The following is a 27,900-nucleotide window of genomic DNA, read 5'->3' as shown; positions in this document are numbered from 1 at the left end:
AGAAAAATATGAAAAGTTAAAAATCACTAATTGTGTTATATTAATGAGCAGCTGACGTGAAATACTTTTGGGAAGTTGATGTACAATGGTGTGAAATTATATGCACACACACAGTCACATACATGCATATATTTATTATATGCAGTTTTTAATGATATAATATTAATTTGGACAATACATGGAATATTTATGGATATTTGTACACACAAATTTACGTTATACATCTATTATTTCTATGCTTTTTAGAAGTGCATCACTATTTACATAACATCCTGTGTTAAATTCCCTATGTAAGTGTTTCACGATGATCTTTAGCAAAGTTTAGCTGGAATAGACAGAATTAGTTCCTCTTTTATCATTCAGTGTTGTAAACAGTCCCTGAAGAGCTGGTAATGTAATCTTGGACATTACACCACACCCTTTTTCACTTCCTTCGTTACAGTTGGCAGACTTTATTCACATATTCAGATCCTGATCATTTCTGCTCCACCGCACTGGGACAAATTAAGTCCTATTTGCGCTCTAATCCAGCAAGCATTAATTTAATACAGCCGATAAAATGTAACTCGGTGAAGCGGAGCCTTATCAACCCTGAAGGAACAACGTTTTCTTCTGTTGCACAGTTTGCCACACCCTCAGGTTTGCTGCTGTACGTTTGCAAGAAAGGCGGGCAGATTGCATTGAGGGGCTGCTGCACTCAGCAAATCAGAGAGCTGCAAATTGTGCTCCGGAAACTGAGCTCAGCATGCGGTCAGGGACTGTCATGAGAAGGCAACTGCACCGCCTGGTGGTGGTTGTAATGAACCCTTCATTAGCATGTGTTATCCAAGTTTAATGGCTCTCTGCAGCACTTCTGGAAGGAAATTGCTATTTTCCTGAAAGTGAGTGTTTATAGAGTTATGTTGTTGAATAATGAAACACTGTCTCTTCCAGTTCATACGGCATTTGTTTTTACTAAATTAACTTGATGCGTTTTTATCCATGCGATACTGTACCTGTTGACAGTTAGAACATTATATAATCGAATTAAAGTGACAGTTGACTCTAAAATGTCTTCATTTACTCACACCCACATTTTTAACGTAAATCATAATAAACATTCCTCTGTGGGAAACAACAGATGTTAAAAAAAATCTTCTTTTGTCCATACAGTGAATGTCATTGAGGTGCAAAACAACACTGGACCCCTCTGACTTTCATTGTATAGACCAAAAACTGCTTTTTTGTGATCCTGAGAAAGAACATGAGGGTGAGTAAATGAAGTTTTGGTGTCACTTTAATCAACTGGCACTGTAATTCCATTAAAAATGTTTTAACTGTCAACAGGTGGACTGTAATAATCTCACTACAGAAGGTTTGACTGACACCTAGTGTCCACATGAGTCTCATTCCTATTTAAATACAAACAGAAATCTAGTTGGAATTGCTTGAGCATTTATTTTTTATTTTTTGAAAACCTGATTATTTTTTGCTGTTCTGTTTGGTGGCACATAATTTTTAAACAGAATTAACATGGTCCTTAAAGATCTGCAATTTCAAAAGTGTTAAATGTAGTTCATGTAAATGTAGTTATGCTAAGTCCTCCATTATTATTATTATTTGTTTTTTAGCTAGATGTTACTTATGATATGAATCTTTAAAATGCTTATTTGGGCATCAGAATTACTGCAAAAGTCATGAAAAAATGGAGATGAATTGTGTAAGCTATATTTGACTTAATTCTTTGAAATGGTTACTCATTGGTAATTTTTGTTTTTTCTTGTCTTTACAGGAATGTGGAGATCCTTCTGCAGTTCTTTGGTTAGATGAGATCCAGGATGCCATCTTAAGAGCCAACAAGGACTCAGAGGATGCTCTGCAATGTAAAAATCTTATTTTTCTTTATGTATTTACTTTTTTAGTCTGTATCAGTCTCAGCTCGAATATAAATATGATTCTTGAATAAAAGGATGATTCTTTTTTGAATCTAAAGAATGATCTTCTTTTCCATCTTCAGTCTCTCAGGCGATCCAGTCCATTAATGAGGCTGTGGATAACAAGGACTCTTCTCAGACACTGGCAGCCCTGCGTTCACCTGCTGCTGGTCTGTATGGAGTCACGTCTGAATGTGCTCAGACCTACCAGGATGACCTGTTTCGAATTAAAGAAGACAAGAAAAAGGAAGGTGAGATGGGCTCTTGTGTTGTTTCTTTGATGTTTGGTACAAAAAAAATCTAAGTACATTTTCTTTTTTCTACTCAAGTTCTCAGTTGAAGAATTTGTTATAAACTATTTGGTGATATTACAACATGTCATATCATTTACACTTTGTGACGGAGAGAGTAATAGAGGTTTTTGGTAGGGGATAATGGCAGTGAATGGATGAAACATTGGGTGAAGGGAGGACACAACTACTTCTATAACCTCAAGACCGGACAAGGCACCTGGGAGGAGCCTGCAGACTTTACTCCAAACAACACTCAGCTCAACAAGGAGGAAATACAGGTAAATCTTCATTCAGTATTTATTTTTACAATGCATGAAAGAAAGAAAATATATTACACCATATATTATGTTATGATATAATATATCTATTAATATAATAACTGTAATTTTACAGTTTTGTTGTCGTTTTTTTCTCTCTTCCTGATTAACTTCCTCTGTCTGTGTCTTTGTAGACTGTTGTGTCAGGAGTAACCAACGCATATAACCGAGAACAACTGTGGTTGGCCAATGAGAGTCTGATTGCCAAGCTGCAGGCCCGGTGCCGTGGTTTTCTGGTGCGACGTGGAATGAAAGAGCGGCTTGGGTTCTTGAAGTCTCAGGAGCCGTCTGTCACATGCATACAGGTCATTCTCCTCTTGCTTCCTTCACTTAGTCCTAAACTAGACTGGAAGGCATTAATGTAAATGATGACAAGAATAACATCAGTGGGTCTGGGGCCAAGCCATTCGTGACCTTCTGGTTCTGTTTGAATTATAGGCCCACTGGAGAGGCTTTAAGGACAGAAAGAAGTACAATGACAGGAAGCAGTACCTGAAGGATCACACTGATGATGCTGTCAAGGTTAGCAGCAGCATGACAAATTCTGATGGAATAAAAGAGTCACACTTCTTGCCTGATAAAATGTCAGGACTGTGTTATATACTACATGGCAGAAAATGGCTGGACACCTCCTAATTATCGGGTTTTGGCCCTTTATTTCAATGAAGAAAAATTGTAATATGGTAAAATCTGTATTTGGATAAACATGATGTTTTTTCTGTAGATTCAGTCGATGGTCAGGATGCATCAAGCTCGCAAAAAATACAGAGATCGTCTGCAGTACTTCAAAGACCATGTGAGTTTTTAGTCAAAACCCAAGGACTTGTATGTTTTTCTGATTTCTGACTGCACAGTGGTCAGTCTTTAATGTTCTCCATTCGATTTTCTCATCGCAGATAAATGATGTGGTGAAAATTCAGGCTTTCATTCGAGCCAACAAAGCAAGAGATGACTACAAAACACTCAGTAAGAATTTCACGTTCTTCCGTCAAATTCAGTTTCACATCCTCTCACTGAGAACACATAACTTACATATACATACACATAACTTTTTTTTGTTTTGTCTTTTGAAGCCATTAAATTGTTGTTTCTGATTACTGTTGAAACTTGAAGTTTACATTTCATTAAGGCTTTTTTATGTCACATCAAAAATTGTTTATTTGCTACTTGTTGGTCAAATTCTGCAAAATATCTTTTCTACACAATAAAGAAAGTTATTCAGGTTTGGAATAACATGAGGAGTAAATGATGACAGAATTGTTTTTGGGTGACCTATACCCAGTGTTGGGTTACTGTAATTTAATTACTTTTCCCTTGAAAAAGTAAAGTAACAGATTACTCTTATTTTTCTGTAATTTAATTACAGTTACTTCTTATGAAATTGAACTTAATACTGTGTATAGACTGTAGAACATTTATATACAATGCAATCAACCACCCCTTTAACAACTACTTTACTAAGAACTAATAAGCAGTAATTAGGAGTATATTGATGCAAAAGCCATAGTTAATAGTTAGTTAACAGTGAGAATTGGACTCTAATCTAAAGTGTGACCAGAATAATTTATGTAGTTATCTATTATTTATTATTTTATAAAAAGAACCTTTTTATGTCTATCCTTATATCATTTACTTGATGAGGTTGATATAGGATTTAGAAAGTAATTAGTAATAAGTAATTAAATACTTTTTGAAGAGAGTAATTTGTACAGTAATCTTATTAGTAACTAGTAATTACTTATTTAGAGTAACTTACCCAACACTGACTATACCTTTAAGGGGAGGAACACTTCATAGAACATTTATTTGGCCAGAAGTGCAGGATGAGTCATCAATGTTTTTGTTCAGTTTTCCCAGAAGAAAAAGACTGAAAATTTGAGAAGGTGTATAGGTTCCTCCAACGAGTATAGGAGTACACTAGCACTGAACGCCATAAAACTCTAAATCCTGTCTTTAACAGTCAACGCAGATGATCCTCCGATGGCAGTCGTCCGCAAGTTTGTCCACCTGCTGGATCACAGCGACCAGGACTTCCAGGAAGAGCTGGAACTGATGCGGCTAAGAGAAGAGGTGATCACCAACATCCGCTCCAACCAGCAGCTGGAGAATGACCTTAATCTGATGGACATCAAGATCGGCCTGCTGGTGAAAAACAAGATCACCCTTCAGGAGGTGGTCTCTCACAGCAAGAAGCTCACCAAGAAGAACAAGGGGGAGCTGTCCAACCTCATGATGATGAACAAGCAGAAAGGAGGCCTGAAGGCTCTTAGTAAAGAGAAGAGGGAGAAGCTAGAGGCATATCAGTTCCTCTTTTACCTGTTACAGGTAAACCTCATCAACTCTAATCCAAGAATTGTTTGAAAATCAACGTTACTGCAGTCCTTTTGACTACCCTCTCTGTTTTTCTCAGACAAATCCAACCTATCTGGCCAAGCTGATCTTTCAGATGCCACAGAACAAGTCCACCAAGTTCATGGATTCTGTCATTTTCACATTGTACAACTACGCTTCCAATCAACGTGAGGAGTACCTCTTGCTCAATCTCTTCAAAACGGCGCTGCAGGAGGAAATCAAGTAGGAACTGCATGATATTCCATGATGATGTTTAATATACAGTGCCTTGCGAAAGTATTCAAACCCCTTAATTTTTTTTCTCGTTTTGTTATGTTGCAGCCTTATGTTAAACTGCTTTAAATTACTTTTTTTTTCTTTCCACATCAATCTACACTCCATACATGACAGAGCATCTTTTTTAAACATCTTTGCAATTTTATTAAAGATAAAAAAACTTAAATGATTCCATTGCATAAGTATTCATACCCTTATCTGGGACAGTTGAAATTTAGCCTTGGAGCATACATATTGCTTCTAGATGTTACTACACTTTGAGTGATGTTAACCTGTGGCAAATTCAATTAAATGGGTATGATTTGGAAAGGCACAAGTCTTAATAAAAGGTTGAACAGCTGAAAATGCGTATTAGAGCAAAGACCAAGCCCTGAGGTCAAAAAAACTACCTGTAGAGCTCAGAGACAGGATTGCATCAAACCACACATCTGGGGAAGACTTCACAGGTTCACAGAAGCATGTAGCCTCAATTATCCATAATGGAAGACACAACCAGGACTCTTGTTTCTGCTTTGCCATTATGGTGTATGGAGTGTATTGATGTGGGGAAAAAAATATTTAAAGCAGTTTAACATAAGGCTGCAACATAACAAACCGTGGAAAAAAAACAACAAAAAAAAAAAACCAAGGGGTTTGAATACTTTCGCAAGGCACTGTACTCTTTAACTATTTATCAAGACACATTTGCATCTTTTACGATCTCTCAGTGATATCTATTTTGTAAATGCAGGTCAAAAGTGGACCACATCCAGGAGATCGTGACCGGAAACCCAACAGTCATTAAGATGGTGGTGAGCTTTAACAGAGGAGCCAGGGGTCAGAACGCCCTCCGGCAGATCCTGGCTCCAGTCGTGAAGGAAATCATGGATGACAAGACACTCAACATTAAAACTGACCCAGTTGACATATACAAGAGCTGGGTGAACCAGATGGAGAGTCAAACTGGAGAGGCCAGGTGTGTGGTCAACGTTTTAATATGAAGGGCTTTCCAGCACAATATTCTTCCCTCCAAGATATTTTCAGTAATTTTTTTTCTAATCATGACAAAGCTGCTTGTTTTCAAACTTTTATTGATGTGTCAAATGAATGTGGTTAATTAATTTAATGTATTAAATTATTTAACTATGATTTATTTTGTGATCCCACACATCATGTTCTAACTTCTATATTCCAGAACTGTATGTTCTTTAATAAAAACAGTATTTATTGTGTGAAAATGAATTTGGTCTTAAATCTATGTGTTTGTAGCATTTTATTTTAGATGAAAGCTTGATTATTTTAATATATTAAAAATAATTTGTCCATTTAAATAATTTGAAGTCATTCTGTGGCCTCCTTGGAAGTCTGCTGAGGCCCCTACTTATAGTAATAATAATAAGAAGAAGAAGAAGAAGAAATATAAATGTTTAATGGATTTGTAAAAGACTTGTAAAGACATGTAAAAGACTTAAAGTAAAGACCGAAGTTCATTTAATTAAATCCAGATGCAAAAATAAATTGTAATGCTAGATGGCCTGCTACCTAATGTTGCAATGACCGTGTAATTCTGTTTTGCAGTAAATTGCCGTATGATGTGACTCCAGAACAGGCGATGAGTCACGAGGAGGTTCGAACCCGGCTGGAAGCCTCCATCAAGAACATGAGGACGGTCACAGACAAATTCCTCTCGGCCATAATTGTTTCTGTGGATAAAATTCCGTGAGTTGATTGAATCCCGCCACCTGAATTTCCCTCAGGGATCAAAAAATTCCATGTCTTCCATCTATTTTTAGCTGCACCTACCATAAATTGTTCTTGAATATATGAAAATGACTTTTAGCAAGCCCAGATTTGAATATTCAAATACATGTCTGTTACATGAGCTGTTTCTTTGTTCATGCTTGTGTACAAGTCAGTATTACACCGCTGTTAAAGAGTGGCGCTGTGCTGCTGCTTTCATTTTACTAAGCTAATCCTAAAAGGGGAAAATACTGCATAAAATAACACAACTTTTATATTACCTTTTCTTCACAGATCGGACTAAAAATATCATACAATGATTGACTCTTTATGAATCAATTCATGAACTATCATTCAAATAAATAATTCACGGAATGCACCAGAGCACAATTACCAATTATGAATATACTGAATGCTAACTCATAATTACATTTATTCATGTTGGACTTGAAATAATCCAAGAACTATTGCCATGTTATTGTGTTTGAGCTCTTTATGGATCACATTATGAAATAAGTATTACTGACTGGTTGTTCTCTTGTAGACTTATTGATTTTTGCTACACTTTACGTTCAAACTACACCCACTAAGAATCATTTGTTTAAGTCTCTGTGTGTTTGATTCATTTTCCCTGTAGATATGGTATGCGGTTCATTGCCAAGACACTGAAGGACACACTTAACGAAAGGTTCCCTGATGCCACAGAGGATGAGCTTTTGAAGGTTTGTTACATCACAGCAATGTTAATTCCTGTGCAGCGTTTGGCTGATGTAATAGTACGCTCTAGTCCCCAAAACAAGACGGCCTTTATTCCGATGTCTCTGATTGCCTGTCTGCTAAACGGGCACCCACTGCTTCTCCATATCAGTTCTGTCCCACTGTGGAACATTGTGCTAAATCCTGAGCATTTCTCTGCTCTTGTGCTTCACTTCTGTTGTGAAACTCCTGCCTTCTCCCTTTGAATAATAAATGTGGTTTCAATGTCCTCTTCTTCTGGTAAGATGTTCCTCTTTTCTCTATTTCTATCTATCTGTCCCACACCTGTTCTGTTTCTCTTGTTCTCTATGGCCTGGCTCCAGCTCTCCTCTTGCTCCTTGCTTATACCCTTTTTCAAGAGGTTTTTGATGAGCACCCAACCCAGGTGAGCCACGTCTTTCTTATTCTTGCCTTGCTGCTTCTTTTTCTGTCAGTAATTTTTTTTACCCCCTTTGTAGAAGAGAGGATCTTCAATTGCACAAAGATAGAAACATGGATAAAAGGTTTTAAAGATGTTGTGTTTGCTTAAAAAAAGGAGGACATACTCATCCTTGTTATCTTTTAAGATTGTGGGCAACCTGCTGTACTACCGCTATATGAACCCTGCCATTGTGGCTCCCGATGCCTTTGACATCATCGATCTCTCTGCTGGAGGTCAGCTGACCACTGAACAGAGGCGAAACCTGGGATCAATTGCCAAAATGCTGCAGCACGCAGCCTCCAACAAGATGTTCCTCGGAGACAACGCTCATCTGAACCCCATCAATGAATACCTCTCTAACTCCTACCAGAAATTTAGGTACACGTGACATCAAAGTGCTTCTGTTTGTTCTGTTATTTATTTCAAGCAGTTTCTTTATTTCCATACTGATGCAAGAACTTTTCTATCTTCCAGACGTTTCTTTTTGTCTGCTTGTGACGTCCCATCTTTGGAAGATAAGTTCAATGTGGATCAGTACTCTGACCTGGTCACCTTGACCAAGCCTGTGATCTACATTTCCATTGGGGAGATCATCAACACTCACACGGTAACCATCTGAGACATTTACTGTTGCTCTGCAAAATTGGGAGTTTTGACTGGGGGCAAAAAAATCCCCATAGATATTTTGCTTTGGTTTCAAGTTATTCACAAAAAAATTTAATGTTGACCAACAGTAAGCTAATTGGTTTGAAAGTGACTTCTGTATGAGAGGTGCTTCAAGAATCACTACACTAATGACAATAGACAGTGGACCTTTTATACAGACAAAGTTTAGGTGGAATTTCACCTTGGTGACCGCACCCTTTTTTTGGTAGAGATTACATCCAGTGTAGCTGAACTGAATGTATTGTGCTATCTTCTTTAGCTCTTGCTAGATCACCAGGATGCCATCGCTCCAGATCACAATGATCCTATCCATGAGCTGCTAGATGACCTGGGAGAGGTGCCCACCATTGAGTCTCTAATAGGTGAGTCTCTGAGATATGCTTTAAAGTGTCAGGACGCTGAGGTCCTGCAGAGTCCGAGTGATCGACTGTTGTTCCCTCACAGGTGAGAGCCCACTTCCTCCTGATGATCCTAATAAGGAAATGATGGGTAAAACAGAAGTCTCTCTCACCCTCACCAATAAATTTGATGTTCCTGATGAGGCCAATGTTGAAATGGATGCCAAGACTCTACTCCTCAAGTAAGGACAATGCCTTACTCAAAGTCTTCTGTTATAAACCTTGTGATGATGGTTCAAGTTCTAAGGCAGCATGCTTGCTTTCCAGAGAAGATAATCCACTAATGCAAACGCTATTTCCAACATTTGCATATGATTTTCGCTGGACGCAGTTGGACGGAATTTTCAGTGCTTGTAAAAATGAGTGATTTATGAATGCATGAATAGATCCACACAAAACAAATAACCACTAGTCTTGCCACTAAAGTTGAAATAATTCAATGCATCCAAAGCCTTAAATCGGATCTAAAATTTCCACATACACATATGGTCGGGACTTCATGCAGCTTCAGTACTACTCTTCACTGGAAATGAATGACTGGCAGTCTGTTGTTTGGTATTTTGTTGCTTATCGGAGAGAGCTAAAAGTTGACTTTAGACTATAGAATTGTTAGCTCAGGAATTAAATGTAATTTAAGTCTGCTGTACGCAATGCCATTGTGCAGTGCATGGTATTGCTGCCTTTTTAGGTCACTATGTTCTAGAACTAATATTTTTCTTTGCTAATGCATTTTTTGCTAAGTACTTAACATGCATCCTTACCCATTCATCTTTGTTATTTAGCACCAAGAGGCTCATAGTAGATGTGATCAGGTTTCAGCCAGGAGAGACGCTCACTGAGATTCTGGAGACTGTAGCTTCACCAGAGCAGGTACTTTAAATGCAAAAATGTACTATTGAAAAACTTCAAATCAGAGTTGTTTGTATTCAAATCTGCATTTATTATTGGAATAGGAAACCGAATACCAGCGTGCCATGCAGCGAAGAGCTATTCGTGATGCTAAGACCCCGGAGAAGATGAAGCAAGCCAAACCAGTTGTGGATGACAGCCTTACCTTGCAGGGCAAGAAGGACAAAATCAAGAGCAACTTGCAAAGGCTAGGAGAGTTGGGCAAAGTCCACCCAGAGAAGAAATACCAGGATCTTATCAATGACATCTCCAAGGTACCATTCCTATGTCCTTTGGGATTTTCAGAATGTATATGAATTCAGATGTGCCATTAAGCGTCTTGATTTGTTTTGTTGATAATGTTTGTAGGACATCCGGAACCAGAGGCGATACCGTCAGCGGCGAAAGGCAGAATTGGTGAAGCTTCAGCAGACTAATGCTGCCCTCAACTCCAAGACTAATTTCTACAATGTGCAGATCGACTACTACAATCAATACATCAAGACCTGCATGGACAATTTAGCCAGCAAGGGCAAGTGAGTGATGAGCATTTTGAGTATTTACTGTCCTGTTCAGTTCATGTCGTTATCGCTGATTGAATAATTGCTGTTGAGCTCTAAGCTTACGGTCTTGGAAAATGCCATTTGCTTCACACACACAGAGTTTCTAAGAAACCTGGAGACAATAAGGCGAAGAAGAGTAAGCAGGTGTCACAGAAGTACACAGCAGCCCGTCTGCATGAGAAGGGAGTGCTTATTGACATCGAGGATCTGCAGCCAAATCAGTGAGTTTTAACTTCTGGTCATGCCTTATAGTACTATATATTTATGTATCTGCATTTCCTGTAACAATGTGCTTGTTTCCTATTTTTACAGGTATAAGAATGTGATTTTCGAGATCTCACCATCTGAGGTTGTAGGCGTGTTTGAGGTGAAAGCTAAACTTATGGGAGTCCATCTGGAGACATTAATGTTAGAATACCAGGTGAAAGTTTTCTCTTTATATTTTTAGTTTATCTCATGTAAGTCAGAAGGAATGTTTTTTTTTTTTTTTTTTTTTAAGAACTGTATATGTAATTTTGGTTACACTTTATTTTAAGGTCCAATTCTCAATATTAACAGACCATGCCATAAATAGTTTATTAACTATTATTATTAACTGCTTATTAATAGTAAGTAAGATAGTTGTTAAAGGTCCCTTGAAGTGCCTTGAAATACGTAGCATTATTCTATGTGGTGACTAAATTTGAACTGATCAGGAAGAGAGGGCGGGACATATCAAGCAGCCCCGCCCCCTTTTTAAAATAGCCAATAGCATTTTGTTTATATCTGTTCAGGCCAGAGCCATTGAGCCGCATTTGACAGCCACAGTCTAATAGATTACCCCCTAGATTCAATTTGAAACTCTTAGTAAAACAAAATCATGATTATAAACATGCTGAGGTTGTTGTTGTTGTAAAAGTTTTAAATATATCCTGACTCGCGCATATGATCTGCTCCGTGTCTCTGGACCAGAGCCAAAGTCCGGATCAGACTGCGTGAGCTGCCGTGGTTCATGTGAAACAATGTGAAACCAGACCCCATTTGCACCAATCGGAAGCTTATTTACACTGTCTGAATCGTTCCCTATCGCCTACATTGTGCACTACGAGCCATTCACTGTACAGGAAATACTACACTCAGCTGGCGCTTCAGCGTCTATTTAGAGTGCAGGGGGCGGGCCCTTTGGATTGTAGAAATCATTTGATTGTTCAGAAGATTTGATTAGAAGATGAAGTACGTGTGGCATCAAAAAAAATCGTTGAGCCATTTTGGCAGAAGTGACAAATTGCAAGCTTTGAATGCTTATATCTTCTAAATGTGAATTTTGTCACTGTTTTGGAGCTCACTGCCTATATATATATATATATATATATATATATATATATATATAAAACCTTAAGAATAGAATATTTTTAATAATAACATATTGATTTTAATTTTGATTTAATTTTTATTTTGATTTTATGTGTTGGGTAGTATTAGGGATGTAGAATATGGTCATGCAGAATATGTGCTTTATAAGTACTAATAAACACCCAATGTGTTATTAACTGGCATGCTAATAAGCAAATAGTTAATAATGAGAATCAGTCCCTAAACTAATGTTATAACTAATGTTTTTTTTTTTTTTTTAATGTCTTTAATAACAGGACCTACTCCAGTTGCAGTACGAGGGGGTGGCAGTGATGAAGCTGTTCGATCGTGCTACAGTAAACGTTAACCTCCTAGTTTTCCTGCTCAACAAGAAGTTCTACGGCAAATAAACTCAGAGGGTCTTGACAGACTGTGTCATAAAAAGTGAAGCCCAGACCCCATTCACTTTAAAGTTTAAATGTCTTTCCTGCACTACTCTGAGTATGCCTTTTGTGCCTTTCTTGAAGGATAGATTCCTTGAATGTACATTATTAAATTTGTCGTAGACCACCAACCTGTATCTTCCAGATATGTAGCGGTTGACTGTTTTCTGTTTTTACTGAGATGTAAGTGTCAAAAAGAGTATCAATAGTAGTTTGCTTTCATCTTTTGCAAACTGTGCTTGCATGAGCTTTGAATACTGTATATGTTATATGTAAAATGAACATTTTTATTACCTAATCTATTCTTAGGGGCGAAACAATTTTAAAATTGTTTCTAAGTATACCTATCGTGTAGGAGAGTGATGAGTGTTATAGGCACATTCCTCCAAATGTTAGCAAAATATATTTATCAGAGCAATTTATGTTTCTTTATTTGTTAAAAAAAATTATAATAAATAAAAAAAATTAGCAATGAATAGGTATACTTCATTGGCTGGTCGAAAAATGAGAACTTTGTTGTTTTTTTTCTGAGTATTTGGACACTGCATGCTGGATGAGTTTTACGTTTACGTCCCTCTAATTTTTGCAGCCTTATGTCCATTTATTTTTTAAAGGTGCCTTAACTTGAATAAACCGTTGGGAAAATTTGTGGAGAAGGCTTAACATATCAACACATCATGCTAATAATGTCAGTCCATCTCATTCTCTGTTCAAATAACATCTCTTATACAAAATGTAATAGTTGAATAATGGTTACATATTTTTACTGATTAGTGATGCCGGTTTATACACTCATTATGTTGAGAAAATGCAGTGGTGATATAATAAACAGAATCATTATGAAATTTAAAAGATGTACAGACATTTTCTTTTAGTTTTTTTTTTCTTCAAGGATCATTCTCACATGCTCCTCTCTTTTCTGAGCATGACAAGACAGCAGTGGTGATATCATCCTCCTTTTATCTCTTTTGCCCATAATGCTGGGCGTCTTAGAACTGCCACAATGGAGGTCTTCTTTAAGTATAAAGGCACTATAGACTGAACAAATTTTGCATATGTCTGCACATGCCTTCACAACAAAACTGGGGATAATGTGACAGCCTTTAGTAAATATGATCAATGGAGGAAGATTTCTGGGTCAATTATACTGTCCTGAACAAATGAATAGTTGTCAGGAACCAGTCATGACAGTTACTCTCATATTATTTTACTGAGATAATAATGTGGATTTAAATATCATTTCATGTGTCTGGAACTGAGAGCATCTGACCTAGCTCAGTGCCTGTTTCACCATTTACCCATGGTGCTTAGTTTGGCTATGTGTGCATCTCATCTCAAATGTGTTTATCAATGTAGCCAGTAACATAATCCACAAACACAATGATGTTTCCAGCAGCTACACAGAAAATAAAGAAGAGATCCCATTGAGGTATAGCAATAAAGTTACTTAATAAAGAAAGTGTTTTAGCTAAGCAGCACTGAATGTCTCGTAGAGCTGGTCTTGCTGGTTGGAGCTTGCCTTTTGTAGAAGGGGAAGGGAGTAAGAGAACAAAGCATTTAAAAAAAAAAGCCTTATTATATACACACACTACTGTTCAAAACTCCAGGGTCAATACGATTTTTATAATGTTTTGATACATTTTCAGTAAAAACAGTAATATTGTGAAATATTATTACAACTACAAAAATATCAAGCAATTTAAAATAACTATTTTCTATTTTTATATATTTTAAAAATGTAATATATCCCTGTGATGGCAAAGCCCATTTGGGAACCAGTGATAAGATTTATATATATATATATATATATATATATATATATATATACACACACACACACACACACATATATACATATACACACACATATATACATAAATATATATATATATATATATATATATATATATATATATATATATATATATATATATATATATATATATATATATATATACATACATACATACATGTAAAAGTCCTTACTGTAACTTCTGTAAATAATTTTCCTTACTTGATAAAAGAATTTATTTTAAAAGTCTTACAATAAGAACATATAGATGGATTCAGAATTTCAAGACACGTTTTATAAATCGATAGATAGACAGATAGATAGATATAGATATGGTCATAATTCAGTTTTAAGACATTTTATCTAAGATAGATAGATAGATAGATAGATAGATAGTGGTCATTAATTCATCCGAGTATCCGTTTAATCTAATACAGATAAATAAATTATCTAATTTAGAGGAAATGTGGAGTTTTCATTTCTATTTCTAATATTTTTTTGATGGCACTTGTAACATGCAGTAAATAATAGTGCTGTGTATCCCTTTAAGGGAACTCCACTGCCTCCTTGTGGACACAACTTAAAAAAAATTGGTATACAGTTTTGGGGCAGGCTTGTGTATTTTTCCCTCGGCTTGTTTTCACTCGGAGTGAGGGATCGGAGTTGACAAAACAAATGTGTGCCGTGGAGTCACGAGTCGGTGGATCGCAGTTCAGGTGGATCTAGATGATGGACACGGAGAAGAGAGTCCAAAGGAGTACACGCGGACTACACGATCAGATTTCACCGCTGCATTTCACGAATCAGTAACATCTAAACATTTTCTCAGACTCGTATGACAACAGCGGTCAGTGAGTGTCTGATTGCCGAGCTTGATTTGCGAAGTTGCTGTCGCGCTACGTTACCAGTTTGTATGAGTTTTGAATGCGTAACGAGCTTTACATTGGCTAGACCACTTGTTGAAATCTATCTAAACCAAGTTCAGTATTGGGGGAAATAAGACTGATTGAATTTACCATACAAGTGTGCCGTCTGAAGAGTCGAACGACTGACTGTCATTTACAGTTCGTTTGTGATATTCTGATTGTGTCATATCGTTCATTAGCTGGTTAGCTGTCACGGCTGACTTTATCCTGTACCTGACCGAGCAATATCAACCAATTACTCACATTTAGACAGTTATTTCACCGACTGTCTATCTTCATTTATAAATAATGATGGGCTCTTAAATATTTATGCGGAGTAACACAAATATCCATCATTGAAATTGTGCTCATCAGAATCTAAAGTATTTAACGTTAACTTAGCTCGCTAGCTAGAGTCGTTACTGAACTTGTTTCGTAAATCAAAGTGAAATATTTAAGCTTTTCTGTTTGGCATTGCACTGTGTTAACGTTACATATTTTTCCTGTTTCCCCCACGATACAAAGCAAGAGCTGGTTTAAGTTTGCGATACCAAACGAAATTGTCATAAACGCTTGAATATTTAGCGATGTTCAGTTCCCTGACAAACTTTTAGCAAATTTGTCTCATCGCCTTCATACAAATATTGTTGTATAAGGAATTCCTATATATCTTCGTTACTTTGCACTTAAGCGAAATTAAGTCCATTAAGCTGTTAATAATACGGTTTCATCGCGTTTTCCAGCTCATTAATGGTGGCAAAGCTCTTATCATTAAAGCGAGCTCGTCAAACCTCTCTAAAGCATCTGGGCTGCACCCTTGAAGGCTTTTCAGAAATGGAAGGACAACTTTAACACATTTGACTTCTATATCGACAACACTGAACCGTCAGTTCCCTGCGAAGTTGATCTCGAAACTCTGCGGCCCGACCATGTCTGGATCCCCGGGCTCGAGTGGCTCCAACCCGCGGAAGTTCAGCGAGAAGATCGCGCTGCACAACCAGAAACAGGCGGAGGAGACGCGGGCCTTCGAGCAGCTCATGACAGACCTCACCGTCTCAAGGGTAAGCACAGCCAAATTTAGTAATTACCTCGCTCCCTCGATTTCATACATCAAATGCGGCTGCCTGAATTTGTCCTATGCGCAACTGAATCATAGTGAATGTAAAATGCCCGACACATGGAGCTCATGAGGAGGACGAGGATGCTCGCGGCTGTCATTCACACTGCACACGTTCATATGGACATCATTAAAGAGCTGATGCACTCAGTTTGTCTCATCATATTTACGAGTCTTCACCTGAGCAATCGTTAATTATATTTTGCCTGAGCTGTAAGTAGCAAACGTATTTTTTCTTTGAGTGCAGATGATTTTGAAGTCACCATGGCAACCATAGTTTGCAGCCAAGATGCCATACTTGCCACACTACTGTAAAACTGTGTATAACAACAACATGCACGACAGAATGAGCACAGACACAGCAGTGATGTTACTATGATGCTGTCCCCAGGTGGGCTTTTGGATATGTTGAGAGGGTAGCTAAATTTTGCCTGTAAAAAAAAGTCTTTCCAAACATTTTATGCAAGTTATTATTTAGAGTGTGAAAAATATAAAGTTTGTGTATAGTAAATTTGCAGCTGTGCAAAGGGTGGAGTTTATTTGTATGCACTTGGATAATGGATAATATACAGCCAGTCAGTGGTTATTGGAAATTAAACCCAACATGGCTATCAAACCCTTAAAACGGAAGGTTCTTATAAAATAACCACCTTCATCTTGATACGACCCCTTCAAGATCTTATTTAATTTGCTGAATTTAATTTAAATTAATATAGTTTTTTTTTTTAAACTCAAGGTTGCTTTGCAAGGTTTTTGGTTTGGCAATAGGAACCAATTGACTGTACTTGATCTTGCATATTATATTTCTGCTTACCAAATAAATCTTAGACAACATAAGTTATATAGTAGTTAGTTATACAGTGTTGACCTTGACAACGATCATAATTCAGAAATACTTTACCACTGGTTGTAGCAGCTAAAGCCTGGCTCACACTACAGAATTTTTAGCAGATTAACCCCTCCCAAGAATCGGAGGAAAAATCTTGCTGAGCACCTCGAGCGGTCCCGATGTTCGGCGCAGATTATCGGGTAATGTGAGGCATTCACAGATCGAATCTTGCACCTCCCGATCTGCTCGCACACAAATCGGGCCAACCCGATCATTTCAAACATGTTTGATATTTAGGATTTAAATTGGGATGATGACGGCTATATGATTACATCAGTAAATTACTTTCACAATAGCCAATGTGTGACCCCAAAACAGCTTCTGTACAGCTCAGTTGGAGATGGAGGATACTGCTTTTTGACGTTTTATAGAAACATGACTGTCTGTATAATGTGTCGAAAACGTATCACAACCGTAAAGAGAAAGAGAAGCGCTTGAGTGGAATCGCCTCAGTTTTGAATGTACGGGGTGAGTGCAGAAAGCTGCTAGCATGCTAGCTAACATATGTAAATATCACTGAAATATCAGTGATGATCTGCTGCGTGAGATCACGTGAGGCGCTCCCTCTGGCATGATAATCTTAATTATATCTTGTAGTGTGTGATACGCCATGATTTTCAAATTCAGTTAGTGTGTGCATGTTTAAGATTTGAGGGAAGATAATCTGCAAAGATTCTCCTTATGTGTGTGCTGCAACCAGATTTCATAATCGGTTAGGATTTTAAAACTGTAGTGTGAGCCCGGCATAACCAAGCAGAATCATGTGGTCCAAAGAGTGAAAAGTCAACAAGAGAGTATGTGAAAACCAATCAGCACTCTTAAAAATAAACATTACAAAAAGATTTTGCAGTAATGCCGTGTAAAGGCCCCGGAATACTTCAAACGAAATTGAAGAACGAACTGATATGATGTAATTTCGAACAAAATTAGGCCAAAACGAAGTTAATTTTGAGTTCGTTTTGGCTCCTAAACACATTTGAGCTTCCATTGGTCCGTGGCGGTTACACAGTCGGTGGGTGAGTTCTGAAACTCCACCTTCTTTGACGTGTGATCTATTATTTTTTTTTCCCTGTTCGTTTCTCATTCTTCGGAGGTCCGACCAGAGAACAACATCTCCAGATTACACTGGAGTGTTGAATCGCAGAGCTGGCACAAATATATCCGCACCTGTACAATCGCTCGCAGAGAGACTTCAAAGATTCAGAGAAAGCATTTCATTCCTAGAAAGAAATTGCAATGAAGCTTGGTTTTGCAGAGTTATGAGTTATGCAAAAAGCGACGTAGAGAAACATCCGAGACAAATTTTCCAAATCCATGAAAGGAAGGTGTAAAAATATAAGGTAGCAAGTACCACATACATGTGTTTCAAATAAATGTTACACCAAACTGCTGCTGCTGTTGTTTTTCTTTCAGTAAGCGAGTTTAAAGGGTATAGGCCTACAATCAATGAAATACAAAACAAATATACAATAATAAACCTTTGTTTTTATCAAAAGTAAATCATGACACCACAAAAAATATAAAAAGGTGTTACAATTTATCTAGTTTAATAAAATAAATGAACACTAATAAAATAAAGTAACAAACTGACATTATGCAAATGTTTTCAGACTATGAGCCATTCACACTTCCGATAAAGGACTGATTATGGTTCTTTTGTATTTCAAACATGATAATTGACTCTGAACTGCTGCTAATCATTATTCTTTTGTCTATACTATTCTGACCATTGGGGCATGTCTCACACCTACACTTCTTCATTTCATCGTTGTTGTGTTTAGGGGATACGCGCAAGCGTCGCGACGCATGTTTACATTAATCTACACCCCGCCTCCAGCAGCGCGGGGATGTTGGAATGTTCGGAAACCGTATACCGCTGCTCAGTCTTTTCAAACTACTTTTTGCCTCGAAACGAAGATTGAAAACGAACTTCGTTTGAAGTATATCAGGGCCTTAAGAAACATTTTGGGTTCCAAAAAGAACTTATCAGTAAACACTTCTTAAAATAACCTTTTTTTTCTTCAGTGTGAGTATTTTAATCATCTTAAGAATTTATTTTTTTCACCAAAAAGACTCCTGTGCAACGGTTGGATGTTAAAGGTTCCGTAGACGCCAATAAAAGCCCTTGTAATGAAGAGTGCTAAAACTTGACTGATTTAATATGCCCACCTGTAGAAATGCCCGTGAGAAGATTCACTAATAGTTTGATTTTAAACATGAACTGTAGTAACTGTAGTAGCTAGGCTGCTTTGCATTTTCAGTTTCATTTACATGCACATCATGTAAACATTTAAAGGTGCTAATACATCATGATCACATTTGTAATGTTGAACATCATCCTCTATAGCTTTAGACTGACCAGTGAAAGATGAGAGAGCTGAACAAATTCAGGGTGCTTACAGGGGCAGTTCACCCAAAAAGGAAAATTTTGTCATTAATTACTCACCCTCATGTTGTTCCAAACCTATAAGGGCTTTGTTTATCTTTGGAACACAAATGAAGATATTTTTGATGAAATCCGAGAGCTTTCTGACCCTTCATAGACAGCCAATCAACTACCACGTTCAACACCCAGAAAGGTAGCAAGGACATTGTTAAAATAGTCCAAGTGACATCAGTGGTTCAAATGTTATGTTTTTCATAATTTTTGGGTAAACTTTCCCTAACTCTGAGTTGTGGAAAAACGCTTGTGCGTACTGCATCTTGACATGACTGAGTTTAGAGTTTGGGTTATGTTTTAGTTTTTGCTGATGCCTGCAATGGATTTTTTTAGTTTTCAAAGTATGGTTTAGAGAAGAGTTAAAAATTGTCAGTCAGGTGTAGTGGTTTAACTATAGGTCTTTCACCAGTGGGAAATGTTTTAGCAGAGCATAGCTCTGCCTCAGACAGCGCACTGTCTCTGTGTGGAGTCTGTAGGCGGGCATGAATGAATATGATCTGCCAGTTCATTATTTGGCTGCCTTCTTTTCTAGGGCACAGTAACATGTGGTTGTGTTATAGTAAGTGTCAGAGTTTGAAGTCACACCTCTTTACAAACAACCTGCCTTGACAATGGAATGAGCCCTGGAGGAAAATACTTGCATTTTAGAAATGCTAAAAAATAGCAAGTTTGTGTTCAAAAAAGCATTTCTTGAAATGTATACATTTTTAAACATTCACAAACTTCTCAGTACTGCATACATAATTCGGAATGGGCTGATAGCCAAATGCTGATTATTGTGAGAATTGCACTTGTTAGCAATGATCCACAAATGAAATGAATATTTACTGTTGCCTGTGTGGAAGCAAAGGTAGCAGCAAAATCTGTCAGTACTACCGACTGTGATGAAATGACTAACAATGCTTCTGGAATTGTTTGATTTCTCTTGAGCCACTCAAATAAACAGCGATGCCACAGTGTTTACACTTTATACTTTTCGAGGAAATGAAGAACCTACAAATGGCTTAATTATATTTATGGGGTCTGCACATTAAACTGGTATCAACAAAGCAATTTTTTTTTTTTTGGTCAAACTTTTTTTGTTATTTTTTTAAAACAAGAAAAAGGTTCAGAATTGAATATGCTATTTGATGGTCTGCTTATAGAAACAGATTTGACAACTTCAGGTTTTTATGTATTGGAAAGATTTGGCATAAGGCAGCGACCAGATGTTTTCAGTGCAGTAGTGACTCTTTCCTTTTTCAGTAGGATTTGATAAACAGAAATGTAAACACAATTTTGTTACAACACTTGTTGTCTATAAGCCCACTACATGTTTGCATGCAGGAAGTCATCCAGCTGCAGGCGCGCTGACTGTCCATTGGCACGTCCAGCCTTTGCAAGTGGTAGTGGATCAAGGTGTCTCTGTTATTTTTTTAGATATCAGCACAGTTGTTTAGTCTTTCAAACATTAATCAGTGAAAGTTAACAATAAAAACTAAAACTGAGAAGTTAATGCACTGTTGCATGACGAAAATGTTGAATAGGGAAACCAAATAACTCTCAATGTTTAGTTTAATTTTAATGGAAAATAATGGAAAATGGTTTCTGGAGGTTGTACTGTAGTAATAATAACAATATGTGATGTTAACAGGAGAAGAAAAGCATAAGCCTAAGCAAGCTGCCCCACTAAGCAGCTTGGTGCTGCTCCACAGCTGGGGTGACATTGTTTTGATAAAGGCATATATTGAAAGGCTCGATGTGACTCTCCATGACCCCAGAGTGTGTGCTGAGAGTGAGGATCTGTGCTTGTTTATTAACAAGCCCTTGTTTCTAAGCTGTCTGCCTGGAGCAGTGTCAGCAGTGGGTTTGAAGTAGCATTTTTCTTAGTGCTTTTATGTGATGTGAGTAAGGGAGTATTTTGTGGTGTGTTGTTTTATGGCCAATCTTTTAAAATACAATAATCTAGAGTGAGGTTATGTTAGTAGAGGCCAGTATGGGCAAAGCATGATATATGAATGTGTTTCTCACATCTAAATAGGACTATGCTGTTCATTGAAATAAAGTTGCCATTTTAAATGATCAAGAAAATGTACCAAAAACATTGGACAAAAATCTGTGAAGAGCATGCTGCGTCAATCAAATGCTCCTTCCAATACTTCCTGTCACCATTAAAGTAAGAAATAAAATAACCAAATGTCTTAACTGTATGAAATAGCTAAGTATTGATTTTTATTAAAGCTACAAAAGTTCTTCAGCCAAGAGCAGTAAAGATTTTCTCTTTATTTAGCTAATTAACATTAAGGACACAGACAGCAATAGGTTTATTAATCTGCTGTCATTTTCAGATTTAATGTAATGAAGCACATCTGATTTTCTCCAAACTGTTCATTTAAATTCACTTAAGACTTCATAGGCTGTGTTTTTGACGGTTTAAGTGGAATAAGCGTAATTACATTAATTTCCAACTTTACTGCATTAGACTTAATTATGAGTGAATACTGAGACCCTTTTACAACCAAAATAACCAAAATTCCACTCTCAAGTTCAGGTACAGTGTGATTGGGAAGAGAACAGAGTTCTTTTTGGTTTGGGTCACTGAGTGAGCATGTTAATGGCGGGACACACCAAGCCAACTTCAAAGAACTAGCGGCGACGAAAGCCGACGGCATCTGCACCAAAAAGCTGCACTTGAACAAACGGCTACAGCCGGACTACAGCTGACTGCAAACTAACACGTGTGTTCTGCGCCTGCGTGAGAGGAATTAACTGTCTATATCAGCAGCTATCAATAGTAAATATTCGTCATTCAAAAGGAAATGACGTAACATAAACAAAGCAGCGCTTGCTTACCATTTTGAATATCAGTAACATTGATAACTTTTATCATTTTAAGCAGCTCATGTTGTTATGAAAACATTCGCATATTGGAATGCTTGGGAAAGACCACTTAACATTAGAATAGCCTTCTGTCTGTGCAGCCTTCATTTACTTACTAGTTTTCATCACTTTTGCTTTAATTCCCTTGCATGGACTTGTTCACTAAACTGAACAACCAATCAGAGTTCTCACTTTCTCCTACGGTCCCGATGGCCCCGATGCAGATTCAGGCAAACTGCCACCAACATGAGTCTGACAAGAGCAGATGTGTGGAACACATCAAACAAACTAACCCAACTGAAGCTCACCGACGGCCCAGCGTTGACTTATGGAAGACCATTGACTTGGTGTGTCCCAAGCTTAGTTTATCTGATTTTGAGCAATTCATCCATGCATATCATTTTTACATTTCTTTTTGACCTTGTAATTTTTAATCAAAATTACCTTGATCTCAAAAAACTTGATCTTCCAGTGAAAAGACAGACTTCTCTCTAGTGCTGTATGCAGTACTTCTCCAATAATTTAGTCCACTTAATCCCTGCCCCTTTCTTACAGTTGATTGCAAGTTGGCATTCAGATCTGCCTCCATCCAGTCAAGAACTGAAGAATAGAAATATGTCCCCTCCCTATATATCTATATATATATATATATATACCATTTCATTGTACAAAAGATCTTTCACTCATTCCATTTTATCACAACTTTAAAGAGCAGCTCTATTTGTTAGCAGCATAGTGTGGGCAAAATATAACACAATTTGGAGACATTGCTTCTGAGTTTGTAGTGTTTGCCTACCTTGTTTCTGTTTGAATGTATTTTTTTGTCTTTGTTTAATTTATTTCATTGATGTCTTAGCAGCAATGTGTGATTTTAAATATTTATTGAATTGCAGTTCAAAGGGCAGTTCCAAAATGTGTCAAAACAAATACAATATATTTTAGATGATGCAATTTTTGGTCATACTATACAGCCCTATATCTAAGCAGTGTGTGATTAAGATTTTGTTCTCTGGCTTAAAAAAAGTCTGTGTTTTGGATTAAAAAACGGACTTGAGCTTATGTGTAGTAACCCATTGATATCACTAAATGAGGTCAGTCTTTGAGATTCAAATTTTGTCCTTTGGTTAGTAGGAGGAAGGAACGCCTCCTGATTTGCTTGTGCCTGATCAGAATTGATAATTTTCATTGCTTACCCTTGCCGCACAACAAAATCCACACTGTACTCCAGCTTGAGCTCAGAGGTACACTTAACACCAAACTCATTTCCAAGAATTTCCACCTCAGTTAAATACATATGTTCTGAAATGCCTCGGCAGACTCTCACTCTTCTTTCTTTTTCAAATGCATTCACTGTGTCTTCCTCTTGATTAAAGGTGCAGTTCCAGAAGGTCCAGCAGCTCCGTCTGTCACAAAACCGGGCACAGTACTACGGTGGCTCGCTGCCCAATGTCAACCAAATAGGCAATGCCAGCACTGATTTCCAGGTACCCGAGTTGCCCTTCATCCACTTATCTAAGTCTGCTAAATCTGCCCAGCAAGTCATGTTCATTTAGAAGAAGATAAGCCCCAGCCATATACTCTGCTTTTCTACCCTCAGATAAACGATGTCAAGAGATGCAAACCTTCTCCTTAAAAAACAAAGAGTGTATTTGTCCCCACCTCTTAGTCTGCCCTCACTTTGCCTACTCCTTCAGTACAGTGCTTTCCCCACGAGTACACTTGATACAGTGGTGTGATCCAAGATCCAGAGAACTGTATCTGTGTCTATCCCCTATGGAGAGGGGTGTTGTATACCTTCAGGTGAAAGTGCTCTTGTTGCTTTGAATAAAGCTTCTTTGAGATGTCGAGCAGTGATCCCTACTTTTTGTCTGCCATGAGAAACCAAACCTAGAAAGGTAAAAGCACTTTGGAGTAGAGTGAATTCACCTGGGGACACAAGCTAATGGTGGCACTTTTTAATTAATGTGTGTATTTTGTTTGTTTATTCTGCATTTCCTGAAATATGGAGGCTGTGATGTCTTTTTACTGTTTAAGTCATTTATGACAGGTTTTTGCATTTGTGAGGAAAGTGTTAACCAAGAATGTGTTTTTCCACAGGGGACTTTTCCCTCCGGACTGGACTCTGTGCGAGGGACCAGACACCATGGTTTAGTGGAGAGGGTCCATCGAGACCGCAATCGGATCAACTCACCGCACCGCAGGCCAATTGACAAACACGGCCGGCAGATATCCTTTAAGTTCACTCGCATGAAGCCTTTGTAGAGGAAAAGAGTGATCTGTGAGGGTCTTTACTTATGCTTACGCTAGTAGATGCATCATTATTATGAGCTCACAATGTTGCATGTGTCATACATGTTGACCTTTGCTCATGTGGGCAGCTTTTTTTGAGGCTTCAGGCTGTGTGATGATCCTTTATGTATTGATATTCCCACTGCTGCACTGTGGGTGTGAATGAGTGGGTAACTGCAATAACCTGCTGTTTTCTCCCCGCTCATGTTTGTTTTGGGGTTTTTTTCTTTCAGTGAGAACTGTTTAGAGATTTGAATATCAGTACTCTGGTATCCTCATTAGTGGGTGATTCTGCCGCTAGTTCTGCATTCATTCAGCACGCAGGTTGATGAAGTCACTGGCTACGCCGGCCCGGCCGGTCTTTTATCCTCCTCGGTTGTGTAGTTGATGGATTTCTTTCATCAATTTTTCAGCGGTTGTCTGTAAGCTTAACTGTCTGTGGGCTCAAAGATCATTTCGGTCTGCAGATTTAGCTTAGCGCTAAAGATTAAATAAAAATAAAAATGCCATGCGAGTTAGCACACTGTTTTGAAGATGTGGAATGCATGAACTGTCGTCCACTGATCTAGTTTTGAAGCCACACAGAGGTTTTGAATTATCTAGTACCAGAGTAAGAAGCTAATCCGTAGTCCTTAATATTGGGATAGTCTGGGAATGGTCCACTTGCTCTGATGCCATGCCATATGGAGAGACAACAAAGGCAGCGTGAGGGAGACAGAAGAAGAAAAGTGTGGCAGAGTTGAGTTACGTAAGAGCTTTGAATTATGGGTTCAAAGTAATTCCACACGGTTTGCCACGGCCGCCCTTGTTCTTTGAGCGGGAAAAGGCATTTGTGACCACAGTCATGCTAAAAACTGCAAGACCTGTTTGTCAGAACTCTGTCGACTCTGTGCTTTGTGAATTGAACCACTCCCTCCCCAAGAGCGGAAGATATTCTTGCTTATTCTCGCGGGTTCTTCAGAGTCTCTGATTATTTGTTTTTTCTTCATCTCGTTGTCTCTTTACATTGATTCATTTTTGATTGTTCACATTAATTGCTAAACACTTGTTTCTATTTGTCTCTGAAACTGAGAATTATTTTAATGAGTATTTTAATGGGTTGTTATTGTCTTCAAATCTCTTTGCTGTAGGCTCAAAGCTTTCAGGTTTTGTTGTTGTTGTTGTTGCTTTCGGTTTGAGAGTTCAGCATGTGTCTCATCCCTGTCAATAAGAAGGCTTACTAACCCTCATTAATCTGATGCAACAGAGAGTCCAGATTGATATAGTTCCATTCTAACTCCTTCTTCAGGGACTTGTTTGTGGTGCATCACTGTTTCTCATGCTGAAAGGTAGGGATGTAAACAAACCCTTGAATGTTTTACTGTATAATCTAACTTGTCCTGCACATTTTTTAATAATGATTTTTACATTTACATTTTTGCAGCTGCTTTTACCAAAGCAACTTATATTGCATACATGCTCTACATTTTACCAGTTGATCCGTGTTTTGAGCTACAGGAATGCGTTCCTTCAGTCACACTGCTTGTTGAGAAGCTTGCTGTTACTTTTCTAAGCGATCACACTTAGTTTTTATCAGGTACCACTCAGAACACTTTTGGCACATATACACTGCAAAGTCTAAGCAGTGAATCCTGTAACTTATTGTTTGTTCGGTGCCTACAGATTCACTTCTGACATTTTGATGAGTGGTAATCATAATAATGTTTTTGCATCCATGAATGATAAACAAGAATGCAAACCGATATTTGCATAATGTTTAACCAATATGTATGACCGACGTTATATTTGTGACTTGAAGAGGCATTATTTCTGGCAAATTTAAAGAGGCATTGAAATCCATTTTCAGACTTTATATTATGTTTGTAGAGGTTAGCATATCAAGTTAGCAAAAAAAAAAATTGCACCTTAAAAGTTATTTGTAAACTTTTTGTAAAATAGATTTTCCATCATCAATTTCACTTTCTGTCAAAAACACCCTTCAAGGGTGTTACCTCTTTCAGAAATGCAAGTAAAAGGGCACTTCTGTGATTGGTGAACTTAATCGCACCATTCTGATGCTCAATATGGCCAGTTTTGTATATGTTTAAGCCCAAACTGGCAACATGTTAAGATTAATTAAGAAACGAGACAAACACAAACGAAAACATTCTCATTCAGTTGCTCAGGCACATTGTTAGAAAATCTCCCTTATTTGATTTATTGTAGAGTATTATTGTAGCGTAACCACTCATACTCATGTACACATGTAAACTCGAGGACAGTTTTATTTTTTCATTTTTTTTTTTTTTTTTTTAAATAAATATGGGCAGTCATGGGGTTGGGATTATATAGCGTATTGCCCTTATTAAGGCTTATTTCTGTGCTTATTTTGAGTTTATTTTGTTGAACCCAGCCTGATCTGGCAACACTGTCTCTGTGACCCATAATACTGTATATATGGTGCCCACAGACTGCAGGGCCTCTAAAAACAACTACAGTACCAACTCGAGTCAAAATATGTGAATAAAAAAAGATAAATTGACAAAAGCACATAAAATAACGAAATCTGAAATGTGAAATTTTAAACTGAAAATCTAAAAATAAATGCTACTTCATAATATTATTAAATACTACAGTAGTATAAAAATAATACACCAAATTATTCATACCCCACAGTGATGTGCTAAAAAGCACTCAGAACTCCTTCACAACCACATGGCAATGCCATGAAAACCACGTACATCACCACTAACATTATGATGACAAGTATTTTTTTTTTTTTAGCTATATGCCACTTACATAAATAAACATTTGCCCACTAAAACATTTCATTTTCATGCCACTCTAATTCTGCTGAGGAAGGATTCAAAGCCCAAATTTGCTTTCGTTCAGATTTTTTTCCCTTTAGTGCCAGATGTCCCTCACAGTGTTGGCTTGTTTTGCTCTCATCGATTCATCCACGTCTGCCAAGATTAGACTCTCTCACAGGCTCGCTAGCCAACTTCCTCCTAACCCATGTAGTTGCTTTCGAGCCGCATATATCACGGCAGATGCCTTGTATCTTGCTTTGTCTGTGGAGTGTTTCTGGAATGATGTCCAGTTGGAGGACGAGCGGTGTGGGTCGAGTGTGAAATGTCAGAGAGAAAGGTTAGCTCACCCACGCCATCCTGGAGCTTCTGAGACGAAGGTGCTGTCACAGCCACCCTGTCTCTCCACACCGCTTCAGCGGCCGGGGCTAATTAGATCTTAGGAAGGATCCCTCGTAATCCAAGCCGTCTGGCTTATGTCATCAT

General features: G+C 37.7%; 2 protein-coding genes across 4 annotated transcripts in view; both read left to right on the top strand.

The window, feature by feature from the left end:
• LOC109096645 (ras GTPase-activating-like protein IQGAP1) overlaps positions 1 to 13,189 on the top strand; it is a 41,171-nt gene extending 27,982 nt beyond the window's left edge. Inside the window, exons 16-37 of the mRNA XM_042728228.1 lie at positions 1,772 to 1,862; positions 1,997 to 2,164; positions 2,342 to 2,484; positions 2,658 to 2,828; positions 2,962 to 3,045; positions 3,248 to 3,319; positions 3,420 to 3,489; positions 4,484 to 4,848; positions 4,934 to 5,097; positions 5,882 to 6,106; positions 6,709 to 6,849; positions 7,508 to 7,592; positions 8,193 to 8,425; positions 8,522 to 8,654; positions 8,973 to 9,075; positions 9,158 to 9,293; positions 9,894 to 9,981; positions 10,065 to 10,274; positions 10,369 to 10,535; positions 10,661 to 10,783; positions 10,875 to 10,983; positions 12,191 to 13,189. Of these exons, the coding sequence (XP_042584162.1) occupies positions 1,772 to 1,862; positions 1,997 to 2,164; positions 2,342 to 2,484; positions 2,658 to 2,828; positions 2,962 to 3,045; positions 3,248 to 3,319; positions 3,420 to 3,489; positions 4,484 to 4,848; positions 4,934 to 5,097; positions 5,882 to 6,106; positions 6,709 to 6,849; positions 7,508 to 7,592; positions 8,193 to 8,425; positions 8,522 to 8,654; positions 8,973 to 9,075; positions 9,158 to 9,293; positions 9,894 to 9,981; positions 10,065 to 10,274; positions 10,369 to 10,535; positions 10,661 to 10,783; positions 10,875 to 10,983; positions 12,191 to 12,304 (3,195 nt within the window). The 3' untranslated portion in view covers positions 12,305 to 13,189. The remainder of the gene's footprint in view (positions 1 to 1,771; positions 1,863 to 1,996; positions 2,165 to 2,341; positions 2,485 to 2,657; positions 2,829 to 2,961; positions 3,046 to 3,247; positions 3,320 to 3,419; positions 3,490 to 4,483; positions 4,849 to 4,933; positions 5,098 to 5,881; positions 6,107 to 6,708; positions 6,850 to 7,507; positions 7,593 to 8,192; positions 8,426 to 8,521; positions 8,655 to 8,972; positions 9,076 to 9,157; positions 9,294 to 9,893; positions 9,982 to 10,064; positions 10,275 to 10,368; positions 10,536 to 10,660; positions 10,784 to 10,874; positions 10,984 to 12,190) is intronic.
• Positions 13,190 to 14,720: 1,531 nt separating this feature from the next.
• Positions 14,721 to 27,900, top strand: part of LOC109096467 (CREB-regulated transcription coactivator 3-like) — a 38,660-nt gene continuing 25,480 nt past the window's right edge. For 2 of the 3 annotated variants that reach the window (XM_042728226.1, XM_042728225.1), the window contains exons 1-3: positions 14,721 to 16,095; positions 23,713 to 23,823; positions 24,437 to 24,565. In XM_042728226.1, the coding sequence (XP_042584160.1) occupies positions 15,964 to 16,095; positions 23,713 to 23,823; positions 24,437 to 24,565 (372 nt within the window). In that variant the 5' untranslated portion in view covers positions 14,721 to 15,963. Of the gene's footprint in view, positions 16,096 to 23,712; positions 23,824 to 23,867; positions 24,235 to 24,436; positions 24,566 to 27,900 lie in introns of those variants that run through there. The other variant, XM_042728227.1, reaches the window with a different exon arrangement.

This window comes from Cyprinus carpio, chromosome B7, assembly GCF_018340385.1.
Source record: "Cyprinus carpio isolate SPL01 chromosome B7, ASM1834038v1, whole genome shotgun sequence".
NCBI lineage: Eukaryota > Metazoa > Chordata > Actinopteri > Cypriniformes > Cyprinidae > Cyprinus > Cyprinus carpio.
The sequence above is the reverse complement of the archived record's forward strand: the minus strand, read 5'-3'. Positions and strand labels throughout refer to the sequence as shown.